This window comes from Panulirus ornatus, chromosome 13 (genome assembly GCF_036320965.1).
Source record: "Panulirus ornatus isolate Po-2019 chromosome 13, ASM3632096v1, whole genome shotgun sequence".
Taxonomy (NCBI): Eukaryota; Metazoa; Arthropoda; class Malacostraca; order Decapoda; family Palinuridae; genus Panulirus; species Panulirus ornatus.
In genome coordinates, this window is record NC_092236.1 from 44,617,410 (window position 1) to 44,638,866 (window position 21,457).

Genomic DNA, 21,457 nt, shown 5'->3' on the forward strand with positions numbered 1-21,457 from the left:
TACTTGCTACAACACTTTCCAATATTACATCATAATGAAAGCTGAGTCATCCTATCGCCCAGGATGAGAGATATGACTGTAATTGACCAGGTAGTAACCAGACTCAAATATCCGCCGTAGGATACAACACAGGCTTGCATCAGTTATTCTTCCACACATAACGTATCACTCAGCTGGAGGCCTAAGCCAACTATTTACCACAGCAATAGGGTTCATCAGTCCTTAGCAAGTGTACAGCAAGGTTATCATGTCACTACAACTACAGATAACATGTCACAAGAAGAAAATTGTAGCTTGTCATCAGTGCTACAAGTAAAACATCACAGCAGCAGGTGACGTCACCACAGCAACTGGCAACACGTTTCCCCATAGCTACAAGTAACACGTCAACGGAGCTATAGATAACGTTACTAAGTATAACACAGAACCACAGCTAATGACAGCACATCATCCCAGCTACAAGTACACCGTCACCATGGCTATACGTAACATCACAACGTAGCTAAGGTAACACGTCACCTTAACCAAAGGCAAGGTGTCACCATAGGTACAGGTGAAGGGTTACCATAGCTACAGATAATGTGTCACCATAACTAAAGGTAACGTGTTACCACAGCAATAGGAAACGTTACAACTTAGCTATAGATAGGGTGTCACGATAGCTACAGGTAAAGTGTCACCACAGCCACAGGTAACGTGTCACCAAATTCACTGGTAACGTGTCACCATAGGTGTAGGTAACTTGTTCCCTCAGGCATGAGTAACTTGGCACCAAAGCCACAAGTGACGCGTAACCAAAGCTTCAAGAACCATATCTCCAGTGGATGACACTACATATCTATGTAACAAGTAACCAGCAGGAGAGATAACCAGGACAGATAAAGGGGTGACTACGGGTACACGTAACCAGGGGAGCTAACCAGGGAACAGGTAACACGGAAGGCAGGTAGCCAAGGAGGAGAGGTAACAAGTGAGATGGAATGAGGAGGAAATCACTGAAATACAGAGAACAAAATAGATACAATACGAAAGGATCTTGAACCATTTAGTACTCAAGATCATGATGAAACTTCTACATATGTGCTGAGGATGTGTGCACACAAATTTCACAGATCACTGAAATGTTGTTCAAGAAGTCGCTGGAGAAAGACAAAGTGCCAGAAGACAGGAATTTGGCAAAGGTCACAATTCTCTAAACTACAGACAAGTCACACAGATTGGAAATGAAAATAATCATAATGAAACTTGCATGACTTCCTGCAAAGGAGAGACCAGCTAACTAATAGACAATATGGTTAAGGGAAAAGAGCATTTGCAACGAACTGTTAGGTTTCTACGAAAGAGTGAGCTCTGTTTTGAACAAAGAAGAAGGCTGGGTGGATTGTCTCTATCTAGACCGCCCAGAGGCATCTGACATTCCATGAAAAATAAAGCTTGTAAAGAAGCTGGATCTCCAGTGGATAGATTATCTTAGAATAGGAACAAAGGACGTTTGTCTAGGGAGCCTTCTCGAAAGTGTCAAGGTCACTAGAGACATGTCGCGAGAGGTTGTCTACGTTCATTGCTCATCTTAATCTGAGTGAGTGACTTTCCAGAGAGATTGTCCTCCTGCCTGATCATGTTTGCGGATGATGACAGAGTCACGAGGAAAGTTAAAAGCGAGGAGGATTGCACCAACTTACAAGAGGCCTTAGAAAAACTCCAACCTGTGGCAATGTTGTAGCCCCTGCATAATCTAGGGTGTCACTCTTAAGCAAAGCTGATGCCCCTACCCTTCATAAGCAGGGGTCGCCCTTGGGCAAGATCAGACACCTACCATCAGACCGTCCTTTGTTAAGGATGAGGTGTGAAGTGAAGCCATGGGACAGCAGCAATGGTGTGGATAGGACTGTTGGCAAATGACCTCAAGAGGAAACAGGAATAGTTTATAGGTTCTCCGAAGTTAGACCGACGCCCTAGTAAGCTGGGCCTTCGATAGGAAAGGCAAGGCGATGAGGATTGCACAGCGTCACAAGAGGCCATGGAAAATCTCCGAAATTGGTCTGATGCATCTGCTATACAATAAAGATGGAGTCCTGTCTTCTCTCTACAAACACGAGAAGGAGGTTATCAGACACACGATGACTAACCCCTGCACACATTTGCCAGCAATCTATTATTCTCTTTGGTAGAATAGAAAAGTACTGGTTGCTAAGATAGTATACTTATTGGAAAATATCATACTTTAATAAGCACACATATGTCCCTATATTCGGTTCTATCTCTCTTGTCTGATAACTCACCGAAGTTGCCAGACGCAGTGCGAGTAACCCCTGTATACAGCTGCCAATATTTCATCCATTTCCTTAGCAGGATAGATATTGCTGGCTGCCTAGGTAATATATCTTTTGGTATCATATACTGTATTACGTATACTTATATACTATAAAAAGCCAATCCTGTCCGTCTTCTGTCTGCAGACACGTCGAGGATACTGCCATATTCGAGATGACTGGCATACACAGTTGTCAATAACTCATCCATTTTTTTGGCAGGTTAGAAATTGCTGGCTGTTGAAATATTATATTGTCGGGAATATGTGTTGGTATTGAGCGGGAAGTGTGTGCCGGAATCATGGGAGGGATGAGGAGGATAAAATGGCGGATGAGTGACTATATCCCTGAACAATGTTGTTCTCCGACGCTACATAATTAGGGTTTGTTGTTTACGGAGCGGCTGTTTTGTGTAAGTTCAAGTCGAAATGTCAATTGCCTGATGGTCACTGGCCCACAGCTCTCGACCGGCGTTAGCAGACGGTGTCCTGGAGGGTTTACATCTACAAGTGGTTTATGGGAAAGGATGGAAAACAGGTCAGGAAGGACCCAATATGAGTACTGTATAGCAGGAAAATAAGCTGCATGTATTTCCATTAGAGAGAGAATTGGGGTCGACGTTGCCCTGAACTTGTTGCCAGTCTCACATTAAGAAGACAACAAAAGGGCAGACTGTCTACTGGCAAATGTTAGAATTGCATTCAAGTAAACGGATGAAAAAATATTCAACAAACTGTTCAGATCCTACCTTAGGCCAAAAGTAGAAGGTTCTTCTCAAGTCTGGTTAATGCACGTAAAGAAACACAAAGAACTTACTGACAATGTCCAGTGTAGGGCAACAAAGACTGTACAGTAAATAAGTTGCAGGGAGTTACGGGCTAGAAGTCTTAGATATCTCCAGCATTGAAGGGAGGAAACCAAGCAGTGACCTGATCACAACCTATAAGGTGATAAACCAGCTTGATGACGGAGACAGTGAACACCTTGGGGGAAGATGCGATGATACAGCCAATGGCACAAGAGATTGAACAAGAAACTTGTTCAGAAAGATATAAAGGACTTTTACAGAAGAAGAGTAATGAGTGAATGGAATAAAAGGAAGGATGACATTGTCAATGTCGACATCATATGAAAGTACATTGAAAATATGTGATTTTAGGTAATCAGAATACTGGTAACCAGGGGGACAGGTAACATTGAGGAGAGGTGACTGGAGGATAGGGTGACACACGACCAAGTACGTAGGGGCACAGGTAACAAGGGGGAGACGTAAGTGGGAGGACAGGTAACCGGAATACAGGTAACCAGGGAACATGTAACCTGAAAATCTGGAAGTCGGGTAACCTGGAGGACAGGTAACTAGGACAGGTAAAGATAATCATGTGTCATATCCTTTACTGATGTCATAGTTTACATATTACGTGAGAAGGAACGTGTGTGTGTGTGTGTGTGTGTGTGTGTGTGTGTGTGTGTATGTGTGTGTGTGTGTGTGTGTGTGTGTGTGTGTGTGTGTGTGTGTGTGTGTGTGTGTGTGTGTGTGTGTGTGTGTGTGTGTGTGTGTGTGTGTGTGTGTGTGTGTTGTTGTGTGTGTGTGTGTAAGGATTCGCCAGGTCAAGCCTGGCATGGGCTTTTGTCTGCAACAACCATTCTTAGGGTGGCATTATTGGAAAAAATGACGTATACCTCTCTCATCACCAGTATGGCTTCAGTGAGGTGAGATTCAATGGTAGTATTCTTTCCTATCTTACTAATGTCTGGTCATCATCTCTGAAAAATTTTGGGCAATCATGTGTAGTTGCCCTTGACATATCTAAGACTTTTGACAGTGTGCCATCGGGGTCTCATCTCTAAGCTCCCCTCATTTGGCTTCCCTCCCTCACTTTACTTCTTCATTTCTAGCTTCCTCTCCGACAGATCTAGCTCTGTAGTTGTTGATGGATCAACCTCCCCCTTTTCTCCATCAACAATGGTGTCCCTCAAAGCTCTGTCCTGTCCCGTGCATTTTTTCTCTTTTTTTCTTTCAAACGATTTTCCTCTCCACCAATAATGATCCATTGCGCTCATACGCTGACGACTCAACACTGCATTCATCCACATCTTTCAATCCTGCTCCCTCCTCTCTCACTCGATCTGCATCTCGTGTTGACACAGCTTCCTCAATAAACTCAGACTTGGACAGGATATCTCAGTGGGGTACACAAAGTCTTATTAAGTTTAATGCCTCTAAGACCCAATTTCAACCCATCTTTCTATTGAAAACTCCTCACAACTTTCATCTCTCCTTTGACAGTTCTGTAATTCCACCTCTTGACTAAGTAACATACTTGGTATTACTGTAACATCCACTCTTTCTTGGAAATCCTACGTAACGGGAATAGCCACGTTTGCTTCTAAGAAACTGGGTGTCCTGTTTGGATGTCGAAACTTCTCTTCTGAACAGTTGCTCCATTTACACAAGGAACTGATCTGTCCTTGTATGGAGTACTGCTCTCACATTTGGTGTAGTTCTAGTTCTGCATCCATACTCAACAGCGCTGACTCGAAAGCGGTCCGACTTATAAACTGTCTCAGGCTAACTTCTAAACTTGACCACCTTGCCCTACGCCACAATGTTGGTTCACTTCCCTCTTCTATGGGTATTACTTTGGATTTTGCTCCTGAGAGCTGGCTGCTTGTGTGCCCACACCATTAGCTAGACCATGCAATACTCAGCAAGCTGCTGCGTCACATGGTTATTGTGTGGGCATCAACAACTCAAGGCTGATCCGTTTTGACAACTGCTTTGTTTCCCTATACGTCGAAGCTTTGGAACTCTCAACCTTTTCATGTCTTTCCCAATAGCTATGAAATGACACATTTCAAAAGACAGGTTTTTTCGGGTCCTCCAAAATTCGTCAATATTTTCCCTTGTGTTTTCTTTTTCTGTTTCATGGGTCACTATATATTTCAATTAAGGCCCAGCCTTTATGTGGACTTCTGTCCGTGACTGGAGCCTTCAACATAAAAAAAAAAATTCCGAGTGTCATTATCGGTTCAGGTCGCCCCGTGTGTGACTGTACTGGCTCTTTAATGTGAATATTGAGTATAATGTGTAAGATGTGTGGATAGTGTGTTGGGTTTGATTGTATGAACACTTTTTGAATGGAAACTTAGCTTACTTTTTTACTTTTTTGAAATACGGTTTTGTAAGAGCCGTTAAGAATTCCATGATCATAATCATACGTTGCACACTTTAATGATAACGAAAATATTTCACATCTGATGAAAGCTGATCGGGAATCATTATCTTCCAAAGTTGTAAATTAGCCAAGAAAGTCATCAGAATTACTGACCAGAGTTCCACATTTTTCTTCGTGTGTTCGACAGACTCAAGCTCATATAGACACCTAATTTGAACTTATATCAAAAGAACTATTGACCTGTGAACAGGTTATCTGCTGAAGGAACTGATTCATTAATATCTTCTTTCACACATGATGAGGCTCGTTATATTGCCTTCGAAAGTGATATAAAAAACCTAGTTCATAATCGTATCACAGGTGGAGCAGAGTGTGGGAACGTACTGTGTGCTGCTGCTGGTGATGACTTACCGGGAGGCAGGAGTGAGGCTGTGTGGTGGCTGGAGCACAGAGACCCACCATAGCCACGACCACCACCAACACCACAGCTGCTGCCTACCCACACACTCTATCACTGACAACAGGCCAAGGTCACCCATCCCTGTGGCTATGGGAGGAACGGAGGCGGTGGAAAGTCTCCCAATCAAGAGAGGCGCTCCAACCATTTCAGGGGGATCACTCGGTAAATGACTTATCCTCATGTGTCCCTCTTTCCATCGCACTGGGGCCACTTCATCTTGTATACCCGAGTCTTTTCGTGCAATGCAAAGCAGTTTATCATTAGAAAAGAGTTCCAGCGGCGGACCATCTCTCTTCATGAGTGAGGAGGAGGAAGTGAAGAATCATTTGTGTGTGTGTGTGTGTGTGTGTGTGTGTGTGTGTGTGTGTGTGTGTGTGTGTGCGTGTGATTGATTACTATTAGTGTGTGATAAGTAAACATGTTGCCCCGTCTTTTATTCTTGTATATATCTACCATTGCTTTGCTCCTATATGTACACACACACACACACACACACACACACACACACACACACACACACACACACACATACAACTCTGTCATCTGAAGATGGGCAGCGGTTATCCCGTCAGATGTTAAGATCGCAAAACAAATTTCCTGCCAGATGCAAACTTTCAGTGGAAGTACACAAGAAATTCTCCCATGAATTAGTTGCACCACTAACCGCCATAATTAATACTTCACTCAAATAATCTAAATGCCCCACAGCTTGGAAGACAGCATAGGTCACTCCACTACCCAAATCGAACAACCCAGAGTCTTTTAATAGCTTCCGATCTGTTGCAATCTCTCAAAATCCAAGTCTAATTTGCGAGTTTTGTTTTTGACTGGACTTATGCTGACACTGCTGATTCAATAGATCCTCAGAGGTTTGGAAATATGAAGCCTTCGTACACCACCCATTGCCTTGTCAGCCTTCTAGACTTGGTTTACCGCAACTTGGAGAAACACAAAAGCTCGATGGTACTCATCTTCGTAGACTTCACTAAGGCTTTCGACTTGGTGAACTATAACACCGTCATCACTACCCCTAACATGTGGTGTACCACAAGGCACCAAGATGGGTGGGGCCGCTCTGCTTCTTCATCGTTATCAGTGACGCTTTGAAGGACACAAACAACCACTGGAAGTACGTAAACGATTCCACCTTTGGCATCCTTAACAACAACAAGTTTCCTAACTTCACTACCCTTCAGCACATCATCAACAACCTTCAGGAGTGGACCACACCATGACGATGAATATACGTACATCTCAGCCTTGGCTCAGACAACATCCTGACACCTGACATGACAATTGGTTGTGACATCCTCTGGGTAGTTACGGACTTTAAACTTCTTGGTGTTACAACTGGCGACGGATTAAACTGGAAGAATCATGTCATCATTATCATTAACTCTTCTCATACTGTCTTTACTTTCTCCGGCGACTAAGATTGCTAGGCGTCTCACCAACTGAGCTCAAGAATGTATACACCATCTTTATTCTACCTGTTCACCTACGACTCCCCAGCCTGGTCCTCCTCACTTACAGCTACATAGAAGGACCAGCTAGAAAGGGTGCAGAAAAGGAAATGCAGAATCATCCTGGATCCTTCTCAATAAACCTGCCCACCATCTCCGACCAACATCGACAGCTCTTACGACAGTTTGGCAACAAATTATTGACACCCCTTTCACAGAGACCTCTTACCCCCGGCGCCTCTCCACCAGTGACCGCCGTTCGTCACTGAAATTGACTTGTTCCAATAAGAGGTCGTACACACATATATGGGCAGTCACATACCTACCATCGTGAACTTCATAAGCTATTCATGAACAAATGTTTAGTTATGGAAGTGAACAGATCAGTTTTCTGTTTGGTTATGTGTTATGTTAACTGCTGTATTACTGTAACTACTCATCAGTTAGTGTTCAGTCGGGCTCATAATGCATGAAACACTAATTAGTCTGTAAACATCCCTGTGTATCTGACACCCTGGCTATCTAAATGTATCTCAACCATATGTTTATCTAAAGTGTGGAAATATCCAACTCACTCTAATCTTAATCTCTGATATGATTACTTAACTAGTAACTATCATAACCTACCAATTCTGTATTATATGTAATACCTTGATTGTGTATTTTTAGCCAAATGGCTACCTACATCTGATAATTTATTTCTTTTATTTTTCATTTATTTACGCACACACACACCGTCTTTTTACTGCCCCCCCCCCCCCCCCCCATCCCCAACAATACCACCAACCCCCATCTAGCCCCCTCCCACTTGTGGCATTAGCTGTACTGTGTCTTCCTCTGCGGACTACTGGGAACGACAAATTCCATTCATAAGACAGAGCATAAGACATCTTGATGGGTCCGCCGACACCAGCTTAAGGCTAATCCCATCTGGGCCACACTTGCTGGTAATCGCTACAGAAGAAATACCAGACTTACGACGTAAACATAATTTCCCGCGCGTCTTTTGACCCAGGTACCTCCAGCGGCACCTGGTCTGTAACTGCTCATGCCGACATGAGAGCTTCTGAGCTGGGGGTTCGAAATGAGAGGAGGCAGAATGAAACTGGTTATCCAGAATCACCTCCATGTTTCACATCAACCACAAGAAATCCAGTAAGTACAGTAGATTACGTCTTGATCTCCGTGTGATAGTCCGTTCCTATCGTTTACGTTAACCTGGAAGCCACCAGACCTTGAAGAACTATCGTCTTGTAACCATTCCTCTGCTACTCTACCAGGTCTCTCCAGCTCACAAAATCTTTTCCTCACTATGTTTTTTTTTTTTTTTTTGCTTTAGTATAAGTGCTATGGAAAGATAGCTTTTTTATATCTATTGTTACTCATTCTAATAAAAGCCTGCATCTCCATATAGACAATAGACACCTGTGACGTTATCCTATTCCTCCAACTTTCACTAGTTCTATGAAGTAAAATCTAGTCACTAGTCATCTTCTCCTCGTACCATCTTCTCAGTCTGCCTCACTCACAAAAGATCCATATGACAACTTTCATGCTCTACACAGACCCGTCCTCAAAGAATATCTTCACTTTGCCTATGCAGAGAGATTTTTCTTATATCCCTGTTCGCCATTTTCCGACTTAGCATGGTAGCGTACAGAAACAGGCGACTGAGCCTTCGAGAAAATATCCTAGCTTTTTTTCCTTCCTCTTTCCTTGCTTTGGGAAAGAAATTTTCAGCTTCCTACTCTCGCCCCTTTTAGTCATCCTGTGCATCACACAGGAGATACGTGAATAGTATTCTTTTCTCTAATTCAAAGGACAATATGAAAATACTTATGCATCTTTTACAAACTTTCTGCAATCATCAGTACATGGGTTCTTGTGTACACCAGTCAGGATGTTGTGAATTATGACCATAGGTTCCATTCTGATCAGCCCTCCCGGACACCACTGGTCGTGGCACCGACAGGATCACAGTTTCTTCCTCAACCAGGAAGTCACTTATCATTACAACCTTAATATCGTGATCCTTTATATATGTCCCTGGGGACAGGGGAGAAACAATACGTCCTACGTATTCCCCGTGTGTTGTAGAAGGCGACTAAAGGGGGAGGGAGTGAGGGGCAAGAAACCCTTCCTTTCTTGTATTTCAATTTCTAAAGGGATAAACAGAATGAGTCAAGCGAGGAGTGCTCATCTTCCTCGAAGGCTCAGCCGAGGGTGTCTGTGTGTGTGTGTGTGTGTGTGTGTGTGTGTGTGTGTGTGTGTGTGTGTGTGTGTGTGTGTGTGTAACCAAGATGAGAAGAAAGGAGAGATAGGTAGTATGTTTGGTGAAAGAAATCTGGATGTTTTGGCTCTGGGTGGAATGAAGCTCAAGGGAAAAAGGGGAAGAATGGTTTGGGAAAGTCTTGTGAGTAAAGTCAGGGGTTAGTGAGGGGGCAAGAGCTAAGGAAGGAGTATTATTATTTCTGAAGTAGGAGTTGTGGGAGTGTGTGATAGGATGTAAGAAAGAAAATTCTAGATTGATGTGGGTAAAATTGAAATTGAATGGAGAGAGATGGGTGATTATTGGTGCTTATGCGCAAGGTCATGAGAGGAGAGATCATGAGAGGCAAGTGTTTTGGGAGCAGCTGAGTGAGTGCGTCAGGAGCTTTGGTGCACGGAACAGGTATCAGTGATGTGTGATTTAAATGCGAAGGTGAAAAATGTGGCAGTTGAGGGTATAATTGGTCCACATGGGGTATTCAGTGTTGTGAATGAAAGTGGTGAAGAGCTTGTAGATTTGTGTGACGAAGAAGATTGGTGATTGGGAATACCTGGTTTAAAACGAGAAATATACGTAAGTATGCGTAAGTGCGTAGGAGAAATGATCAAAGGGCATTATTAGACTACGTGTTCACTGACAGGCATGTTAAAGAGAGACTTCTGGATGTTAATGTGCTGAGAGGGGCAGCTGGAGGGATGTCTGATAACTATCTTGGAGACGACAATGAAGTTTTGTAGAGGTTTTCAAAAGAGAAGAGAGAATGTTGGGGGGAGAGTGGTGAGAGTAAGTGATCTTGTAAAGGAGACTTGTAATAGGAAGAACCAAGAGAGATTGAGTGTCGAATGGCAAAAGGTGAGAGCAAATGACGTGAGGGAAGTAGGGGAGGAATAGAATATATCAAGGAAAGCAGTGATGGTATGTGCAAAAGATGCATGTTGCATGAGAAAGGTGGGAGGTAGGCAGATTAGAAAGAGTAATGAGTGGTGGGATAAAGAAGCAAAGTTGCTAGTGAAAGAGAAAAGGCGTTTGGACGATACTTGCAAGGAAGGAATGCAAATGACAGGGAGATGTATAAAAGAAAGCGGCAGGAGGTCAAGAGAAAGGTGCAAGGGTCGAAAAAGAGGGCAAATGAGAGTTGGGAGTTGGAGAGTATCGTTAAACTCCAGGGAGAATAAAAGATGGTTTGGAAGGTAGTAGATAACGTGCGTAAGACAAGAGAACGATTGGGAGCATCGGTGATGGGGGCAAAGGGGGATGTGATAACAGGTAGTGATGAAGTGAAAAGGAGATTGAGTGAGTATTTCGAAGGTTTGTTGAATGTGTTTGATAATAGAGGAGCAGATGTAGAGTGTTTTGATCGGGGAGGTGTGCGAAGCGAGAGAGTCAGGGAGAATGGTTTGATTAAGAGAGAAGAGGTGGTGAAAGATTTGCAAAAGAAGAAATCCGGCAAGACAGCGGGTTTGGTTGCTATTGCAGTTGAATTTATTAAGAAAGTGGGTGACTCTGTTGCTGGAAGGTTGGTGAGGATATTCAGTGTATGTATGGATCATGATGAAGTGCCTGAGGATTGGCGGAATGTATGCATAGTGCCATTGTACAAAGGCAAAGGCATAAGTTTGTTGATTATTCCTGGGAAATTGTATGGGAGGGCATTGATTAAGAGAATGAAGGCATGTAGAGAGCATCAAATTGGAGAGGAGCTGTGTGGTTTCAGAAGTGGTAGAGGATGTGTAGATCAGGTGTTTGCTTTGAAGAATGTGTGTGAGAAATAATTAGAAAAACAGATGAATTTTTATGCAGCATTTATGGATCTGGAGAAGACAAATGACAGGTTTGATAGAGATGCTTTATAGAAGGCCTTAAGAGTATATGATGTGGGAGGTAAGCTGCTAGAAGCAGCGAAAGGTTTTTATTCAGGATGTAAAGCATGTGTACGAGTAGGGAGAGAGGAAAGTGATTGGTCCTCAGTAAAGTTCGGTTCTACGTGAAAGTTGGTCTGTGGCAAGGATATGTGATGCCACCATGGTTATTTAGCTTGTTTATGGATGAGGTGATTAGGAAGGTGAATGCAAGAGATTTGGAGAGAGGGGCGAGTATGCAGTCTATTGGGGATGATAGGGCCTGGGAAGTGTCGGTTGTTGTTCGCCGATGATACGGCGCTGGTGGCTGATTCGAGTGAAAAACTGCAGAAGCTCTAGTGACTGAGTTTGGAAAAGTGTGTGAAAGGAGAAAGTTTAGAGTAAATGTGAATAAGATCAAGGTTATTAGGTACAGTAGGATTGAGGGACAAGTTAGTTGGGATATAAGTTTGAATGGAGAAAAATTGGAGGAAGTGAAGTGCTTTAGGTATCCAGGAGTGGACTTAGCAAAGAATGGAACCATGGAAGCGGAAGTGTGTCAAAGTGTTGGGGGAAGTGGGGTATTGGGAGCGATGAATTATGTGTGGAAGGAGAGAACGTTATTTCGGAGAGCAAAACTGGGTATGTTTGAGAGAATGGTAGTCTCAATGATATTATATGGTTGCGAGGCATGGGCTATAGATAGGATTTTGCGGAGGGTGGCAGTGTTGAAAATGAAATGTTCGAGGACAATATGTGGCGTGAGATGGTTTGATCGAGTAAGTAATGAAAGGGGTAAGAGAGATGTGTAGTAATAAAAAAGTATGGTTGAGAGAGCAGAGGGTGTGTTGAAATGGTTTGGACATATGGAGAGAAAGAGTGACAAAGAGAATATATACGTCAGATGTGGAGGGAACAGGGAGAAGCGAGAGACCAAATTGGAAGTGAAAGGATGGAGTGAAAAAGATTTTGAGTTATAGGGGCCCGAACATGCAGGAGGGTGAAAGGTATGCATGGAATAGAGTGAACTGGAACGATGTGATATACTGGGATCGCCGTGCTGTTAATGGACTGTACCAGGGCATGTGAAACCTCAGGGGTAAATCATGGAAAGTTCTGTGGGGCCTGGATGTGGGTAGGTAGCTCTAGTATCGGTGTATTACACATGACAGTTCGCGTATGGATGTGAATAGCTGTGGCCATTCTTCGTCTGTTTCTTAGCGCTACATCGCTGACGCAGATGGCGGCAATCGGATGTGGAAGGGAAGGAAGAGAATGCGTATGTTACCTTTTTTCTTTCCCTTCGTGCATTTTTGCTGCTTCATGTAAGGCGCGAGGTGGCGTCAGGAATGGATGAGTTCGAGCGACTATATGTACATACATGATACATGAAGAAATCAACAAAATCTGAGCCCAATGGAGAGCCCATGGCGATTCCCTCTACCTGACAATATAGCTTACCATCAGGGATGCGGAATGGAGTTTTGGTGGTTCAGGCACACAGTAGGCTTTCTGGTATGTCTCTACGAATCTTGAGTGGTGGTTTTAGTGGGTGATCATAGATGTTGTAGGTTATCATCTCAATAGTTGGTTCTACTGGAAATTAGTCAAGAAACTTTACATCTAATGATGCCAAGTGTCCATCTGTACGAGTGCGACGGAGAATGTCAATGATTCAGCTACCTAATTGTAGAGAGTACATGCAGGAATGTAGGGAGAAATTACCCAGTTGATCTATTTACCTAACCTGTATGTGGGTGCAGTAACCTGGGAAATTATGGTGCGGATTGGATTACCGGTTTTATCTATTTCAACATTACCATATACGTATCTCGGGCTGTACTGTCTTATAATGAGGAAGAAATGACGCTGATCAGGTCCAGCACTAGCAGTTCTTTATACTGTGTTGTGTCATTTTTCGTTAATTTGACTGAAGATGGGCAGCGCTCGTGTACCCGAAACGTCTCGTGTGTATTAAGAATAAAGTGAAAATGAAAATAGGAGATTTAATTCATTCTGTATCTGATAGAGAAAAACGTGTGGTAAAACAGAATGAAAGAGAAGTAAGACTTATGACTGTTAGCGAGAGAGAGAGAGAGAGAGAGAGAGAGAGAGAGAGAGAGAGAGAGAGAGAGAGAGAGAGAGAGAGAGAGAGAGAGAGAGAGAAAGAGAGAGAGAGAACATATATAATTTCCTTGTTGGATTACATTCATTATGAGGTACATAAACATCAGTCTACATTTACACAAAAGTAAACACTAACAGTGAATCAAGCGGGAGGGTTTTCTCATCCACAGCACCTTCACACATGGGAAGATATCTTACCGTGGAAATATCTCTACTTAATTTGGTTACATAATGGCCAATGAGAGATAAGTACATGTGCCACTTTTATTCAAGAGGATTATGAAGGGGACTATTCTTCCTCTGTAATAAGTATATTTACATTGTTTTACACGGATGATTTATGGTACATTTTCTAACGACTTTCTAACGACGAGAAAGGTGAGACGGGTCATATTACCCTCCCACACCGGGTTGGTACAGGTCGTGCTGGACCATGAGTTGATACAGGTTGTGCTGGACCATGAGCTGATACAGGTCGTGCTGGCCCATGAGCTGATACAGGTTGTGCTGGACCATGAGTTGATACAGGTTGTGCTGGACCATGAGCTGATACAGGTCGTGCTGGCCCATGAGCTGGTACAGGTCGTGCTGGACCATGAGGTGGTACAGGTCGTACTGGACCATGAGCTGGTACAGGTCGTGCTGGCCCATGAGCTGGTACAGGTCGTGCTGGACCATGAGCTGGTACAGGTCGTGCTGGACCATGAGCTGGTACAGGTCGTACTGGACCATGAGCTGGTACAGGTCGTGCTGGACCATGAGCTGGTACAGGTTGTGCTGGACCATGAGCTGGTACAGGTCGTACTGGACCATGAGCTGGTACAGGTCGTACTGGACCATGAGCTGGTACAGGTCGTGCTGGACCATGAGCTGGTACAGGTCGTGCTGGACCACGTCAGGTACACTTGTGATAGCCCACAGTCCTTGATCTGGCTCATGCTGGATTTAGCTGCGTTCAGCTGGTTGGATTTATCTACGTTATGGAGTGCTGGGTGATCCTGGCCCTCCCTAACCCCTGGTCCCATAACCGGCTACTCTTGGGTGAATAGGAGTCTTTGTTCACCTGTCTATCGGTCGAGTTGATCAGTCAGGAGGAGATCGATGTTATGATTGGCGAAGTTATTGCGGAAATCAGGTGGGTGAGTTCCGAACCTGACTTCGTCTTCTCTTAGGCTGAGGACTTGGGGAAGACGCATCCCAGGCTTGTAATATGCCTGTGAGAGATCGTCCTCGGGTGATGTTGCCTCGGTCAGAGTAAGATCTGATGGGCGGTCGGGCTTGTACAGGATACCTCCCCTGACTCTGGGGATGGTGGATGGATGGCGTCATTCGAATGACAGGTGTATCTCGGTCCGCCGGATGAGCGGGGAGCTGTTGTTGGGTGAGGCAGGGTATGCTCTTACCAAGGGCGATGACTCGGAGGTAGCACACCCGGTCGTCTGGGAGATGGATGCCAGCGGTGGAGGTGGTCTTCTTGCTCTTACCTTTCTTGAAGTCTTGGAACTTACTAAGTATTTCCACTCCTGAGACGCGAAAGGTATTAATCTAATTAGTCTTTTGAATTGACGTGAGACCAGTTTATTAAATCAGCGTATTAGTCAAATCAAATAAGAGAATGGGATTTGAAAAATATATCATGAATTCATTTACAGAAATTATATAAACAGTATATTCTTTCAGTTTGTAATGAAAACATACACACATTTGCCAGAGATAGAAAACAACGGGTGGGATAAAAAAGTGAGGGTTAAATAATGTATAGCATGCAATGAAATAATTATTACATTTTGTATTATGCTCATTCATTTCATACCATTTTTTTCTAATTAAATGTAATGGCAGGCAAAAACCATCTGTGTCGCCAGTGTCTCTCACAACTAAGTCATGCATTTATAATGAATGTTTCTCATCACGTCTCATCATGTTCTCTTGTGAAATAAGTCGCTACACGTTATATCTCTCACAATCTAAGTCTATCAGTCATGTTTCTCTTGATTCAACCTTACCTTCACCCATGTTTCACATTACATATCTTTTCTCAAGTCTTTTCCTACTCAAGCTTAGCATCGCTCACGTCTCTCATGCTTTATTAAGCTTACCATCACTCACGTCTCTCATGCTTTATTAAGCTTACCATCACTCACGTCTCTCATGCTTTATTAAGCTTACCATCACTCACGTCTCTCATGCTTTATTAAGCTTACCATCACTCACGTCTCTCATGCTTTATCAAGCTTACCATCACTCACGTCTCTCATGCTTTATTAAGCTTACCATCACTCACGTCTCTCATGCTTTATTAAGCTTACCATCACTCACGTCTCTCATGCTTTATTAAGCTTACCATCACTCACGTCTCTCATGCTTTATTAAGCTTACCATCACTCACGTCTCTCATGCTTTATTAAGCTTACCATCACTCACGTCTCTCATGCTTTATTAAGCTTACCATCACTCACGTCTCTCATGCTTTATTAAGCTTACCATCACTCACGTCTCTCATGCTTTATTAAGCTTACCCTGATGTGGCTGGGGATGTGCGTGCGTCGTAGCCAGGGTCTGACACCTAGAGGAAGGAGGACACGGCCAAGTTTGTGGAGGTTGTAGTGAATGTGAACCATCAGGACTTACAGTGTTGGATGGTCGATCTACATCAGAGGCTACAGTGCTGTATGGTCGACCTACATCAGAGGCTACAGTGCTGTATGGTTGACCTACATCAGGGGCTACAGTGCTGTATGATTGACCTACATCAGGGGCTACGGTGCTGTATGGTTGACCTACATCAGGGGCTACGGTGCTGTATGGTCGACCTACATCAGGGGCTACATTACTGCATGGTCGATTTACATCAGGGGCTACAGTGTTATATGATCGACCTACACCAGGAGCTACAGTGCTGTATGGTCGACCTACATCAGGAGCTACACTGCTGTATGGTCGACCTACATCAGGGGCTACATTACTGTATGGTCGATTTACATCAGGGGCTACAGTGTTATATGATCGACCTACACCAGGAGCTACAGTGCTGTATGGTTGACCTACATTAGGGGCTACAGTGCTGTATGATTGACCTACATCAGGGGCTACAGTACTGTATGGTTGACCTACATCAGGGGCTACAGTGCTCTATGGTTGACCTACATCAGGGGCTACGGTGCTGTATGGTTGACCTACATCAGGGGCTACGGTGCTGTATGGTCAACCTACATCAGGGGCTACATTACTGTATGGTTGATTTACATCAGGGGCTACAGTGTTATATGATCGACCTACACCAGGAGCTACAGTGCTGTATGGTCGACCTACACCAGGAGCTACACTGCTGTATGGTCGACCTACATCAGGGGCTACATTACTGTATGGTCGATTTACATCAGGGGCTACAGTGTTATATGATCGACCTACACCAGGAGCTACAGTGCTGTATGGTTGACCTACATCAGGGGCTACAGTGCTGTATGATTGACCTACATCAGGGGCTACAGTGCTGTATGGTTGACCTACATCAGGGGCTACATTACTGTATGGTCGATCTACATCAGGGGCTACATTACTGTGTGGTCGATCTACATCAGGGGCTACAGTGCTGTATGGGTGACCTACATCAGGGGCTACAGTGCTGTATGGTTGACCTACACCAGTGTTACAGTGCTGTATGGTTGACCTACATCAGGGGCTACGTTACTGTATGGTCGATCTACATCAGGAGCTACAGTGTTATATGATCGACCTACACGAGGAGCTACTGTGCTGTATGGTCGACCTACATCAGAGACTACAGTGCTGTATGGCCGACCTACATCAGGGGCTACAGTGCTGTATGGTCGACCTACATCAGGGACTACAGTGCTGCATGGTTGACCTACATCAGGGGCTACATTACTGTGTGGTCGATCTACATCAGGGGCTACAGTGTTATATGATCGACCTACATCAGGAGCTACAGTGCTGTATGGTTGACCTACACCAGGGGCTACAGTGTTGTATGGTCGACCTACATCAGGAGCTACAGTGCTGTATGGTTGACCTACATCAGCGGCTACAGTGCTGTATGGTCAACAACATCAGGGGCTACAGTGCTGTATGGTTGACCTACACCAGGAGCTACAGTGCTGTATGGTCGACCTACATCAGGAACTTCAGTGTTGTATGGTTGACCTACATCAGGGGCTACAGTGCTGTATGGTCGACCTACATCAGAAGCTACAGTGCTGTATGGTCGACTTACATCAGGAGCTTCAGTGCTGTATGGTTGATCTACATCTGGGGCTACAGTGCTGCATGGTTGACCTACTTCAGGGGCTACAGTGCTGTATGATCGACCTACACCATGGGCTACAGTTCTGTATGATCGACCTACGCCAGGGGCTACAGTGCTGTATAGACAAACTACACCAGGGGCTACAGTGTTGTATAGGTGACCTACACCATGAACTACAATGTTGCATGGTCAACCTACACCAGGAGGGAACAGCGTTGTTTGGACAACTCAAACTATGGTAGACAATGTAGCACCAGAGGTATAGTGTTATATAGACAACCTACACCAGGGGAGAGAGGGGACAGAAGTGGGGTAACATTGTTGTAGATATCACCAGCACCAGCGTGGGAGAGGGGCGGATAAGTTAATAGACAACTCTAACCAGGGGTGGGACACTGTTGTATGGAGAACCTACACTGTACATGCACAACTTGAGTCAGTGTTCCTAGTACACCACAGCGAGACGCCATCCTTCTTTGCGCTACTGCTCACAGGACAGGTCGGAGTGCATAGCAAATTCGCCACAATTGCGGCAAAACTCAAAACATCCACGACAGAGAACTCACTGTGAACTGCGATGTAGTGATGTACTTCACCGTGGCTCTACTCTCAACATGAGTACGTTGCACTGCTATACACTGACCTACTCTAGCCTGGCTGCGTTCCCAGCGCACCGTACCACAGGCAGCGCACCCGACCCTACATTACTGCACGACAGGGATGTTTCTTCAGCATGTAAACCATCACAGGCAGTCTACTGGCTCTACCCTGGACACTATTAGATACGGCACAATGCATCGTGAGCAAACTTTCTACTACACTAAGACAGACAGTGCAGGTAGGCGACATACTCATCATGTACAGTCAACTCAAACAGTTCATATGGCGTATCCTCTCAACACGATGGTGTGACCTTTGAACACGATGGTGTGACCTTTGAACACGATGGTGTGACCTTTGAACACGATGGTGTGACTCTAAGGTATGATGACCTGGCTCTTGACCTTCAGGGTCACATCAAAGACCAGGATATTTCTGCAGCATAACTCATCACATGTTACTAACAAGGCAACGTTAGATGCTTTCATTATTATACGACTTTATGTCAATGGGATGAAAAAAGACCAGATTCTGACTACCGAGGTTATATATATGAAGAAAGAACCTTCTTATCATCCGATTTGTATAGATAAGGTAGCCTTCTGGTCAGCCGATTTATATACCCGAATGGTCTAGTGCACAGGAAGACAATATCTCACCTGCTCTGACTAATGGAAGACACATCTAGGGGGTGGCGAGGACTGGGAAGATAATTCAGTCGTACCCCTGAGTACTGAGGAAGTACTACAGTCACACCCTTGAATAATGAGGAAGTACTACAGTCGCACCCCTAAGTATTGAGGAAGTACTACAGTCGCACCCCTGAATAATGCGGAAGTACTACAGTCGCACCCCTGAATAATGCGGAAGTACTACAGTCGCACCCCTAAGTATTGAGAAAGTACTACAGTCGTACCCCTGAGTGTTGAGGAAGTACTACAGTCGTACCCGTGAGTGTTGAGGAAGTACTACAGTCGTACCCGTGAGTGTTGAGGAAGTACTACAGTCGTACCCCTGAGTGTTGAGGAAGTACTACAGTCGTACCCGTGAGTGTTGAGGAAGTACTACAGTCGTACCCCTGAGTGTTGAGGAAGTACTACAGTCGTACCCGTGAGTGTTGAGGAAGTACTACAGTCGTACCCGTGAGTGTTGAGGAAGTACTACAGTCGTACCCCTGAGTGTTGAGGAAGTACTACAGTCGTATCCCTGAGTGTTGAGGAAGTACTACAGTCGTACCCGTGAGTGTTGAGGAAGTACTACAGTCGTACCCGTGAGTGTTGAGGAAGTACTACAGTCGTACCCGTGAGTGTTGAGGAAGTACTACAGTCGTACCCGTGAGTGTTGAGGAAGTACTACAGTCGTACCCGTGAGTGTTGAGGAAGTACTACAGTCGTACCCGTGAGTGTTGAGGAAGTACTACAGTCGTACCCGTGAGTGTTGAGGAAGTACTACAGTCGTACCCGTGAGTGTTGAGGAAGTACTACAGTCGTACCCCTGAGTGTTGAGGAAGTACTACAGTCGTACCCCTGAATAATGAGGAAGTACTACAGTCGTACCCCTGAGTGTTGAGGAAGTACTACAGTCGTACCCGTGAGTGTTGAGGAAGTACTACAGTCGTACCCCTGAATAATGAGGAAGTACTACAGTCGTACCCCTGAGTGTTGAGGAAGTACTACAGTCGTACCCCTGAGTGTTGAGGAAGCACTACAGTCGTACCCGTGAGTGTTCAGGAAGTACTACAGTCGTACCCGTGAGTGTTGAGGAAGTACTACAGTCGTACCCCTGAGTGTTGAGGAAGTACTACAGTCGTACCCCTGAGTGTTGAGGAAGTACTACAGTCGTACCCGTGAGAGTTGAGGAAGTACTACAGTCGTACCCGTGAGTGTTGAGGAAGTACTACAGTCGTACCCGTGAGTGTTGAGGAAGTACTACAGTCGTACCCGTGAGTGTTGAGGAAGTACTACAGTCGTACCCGTGAGTGTTGAGGAAGTACTACAGTCGTACCCGTGAGTGTTGAGGAAGTACTACAGTCGTACCCCTGAGTGTTGAGGAAGTACTACAGTCGTACCCGTGAGTGTTGAGGAAGTACTACAGTCGTACCCCTGAATAATGAGGAAGTACTACAGTCGTACCCCTGAGTGTTGAGGAAGTACTACAGTCGTACCCCTGAGTGTTGAGGAAGTACTACAGTCGTACCTGTGAGTGTTGAGGAAGTACTACAGTCGTACCTGTGAGTGTTGAGGAAGTACTACAGTCGTACCCCTGAGTGTTGAGGAAGTACTACAGTCGTACCCGTGAGTGTTGAGGAAGTACTACAGTCGTACCCGTGAGTGTTGAGGAAGTACTACAGTCGTACCCCTGAGTGTTGAGGAAGTACTACAGTCGTACCCGTGAGTGTTGAGGAAGTACTACAGTCGTACCCGTGAGTGTTGAGGAAGTACTACAGTCGTTCACCTGTGATACTACCCACTACAAGAAATCTATGAGCCTCTTCTAACTACCTTCCTCACCTAACTTGCCAAGGAGCGAATGTCTGTTGGTTGCAAGAGCACACAAGCTGGAGTCAGAGGATATACGAGAGAGAGTTCGGTGGAATGAGACAAATATTGTCTGAACAATTGTCTCCAACTGTTGTGCCTAGGTGATTATCTCCAGCAGTACTAAGTTATTATCTCCAACAGTACTAAGTTATTATCTTCAACAGCACTAAGTTATTATCTCCAACAGTATTGTTATCATCTCCAATATTGTTTGTTCCTATCAGCAACTGTCTAACCTATTGTGTCCAACAGCACTGTCTGACCTATTGTCTCCAACAGCACTGTCTAACCCATTGTCTCCAACAGCACTGTCTAACCTATTGTGTCCAACAGCACTGTCTAACCTATTGTGTCCAACAGCACTGTCTAACCTATTGTGTCCAACAGCACTGTCTAACCCAT

The 21,457-nt window shown here is 44.6% G+C and overlaps 1 protein-coding gene across 1 annotated transcript in view; it reads right to left on the reverse strand.

Moving 5' to 3' along the window:
- Nucleotides 1-14,762: 14,762 nt before the first annotated feature.
- LOC139752826 (glutamate receptor U1-like) overlaps nt 14,763-21,457 on the reverse strand; it is a 76,237-nt gene continuing 69,542 nt past the window's right edge. The window contains exon 12 of the mRNA XM_071668770.1: nt 14,763-15,171. Within this exon, the coding sequence (XP_071524871.1) occupies nt 14,780-15,171 (392 nt within the window). The 3' untranslated portion in view covers nt 14,763-14,779. The remainder of the gene's footprint in view (nt 15,172-21,457) is intronic.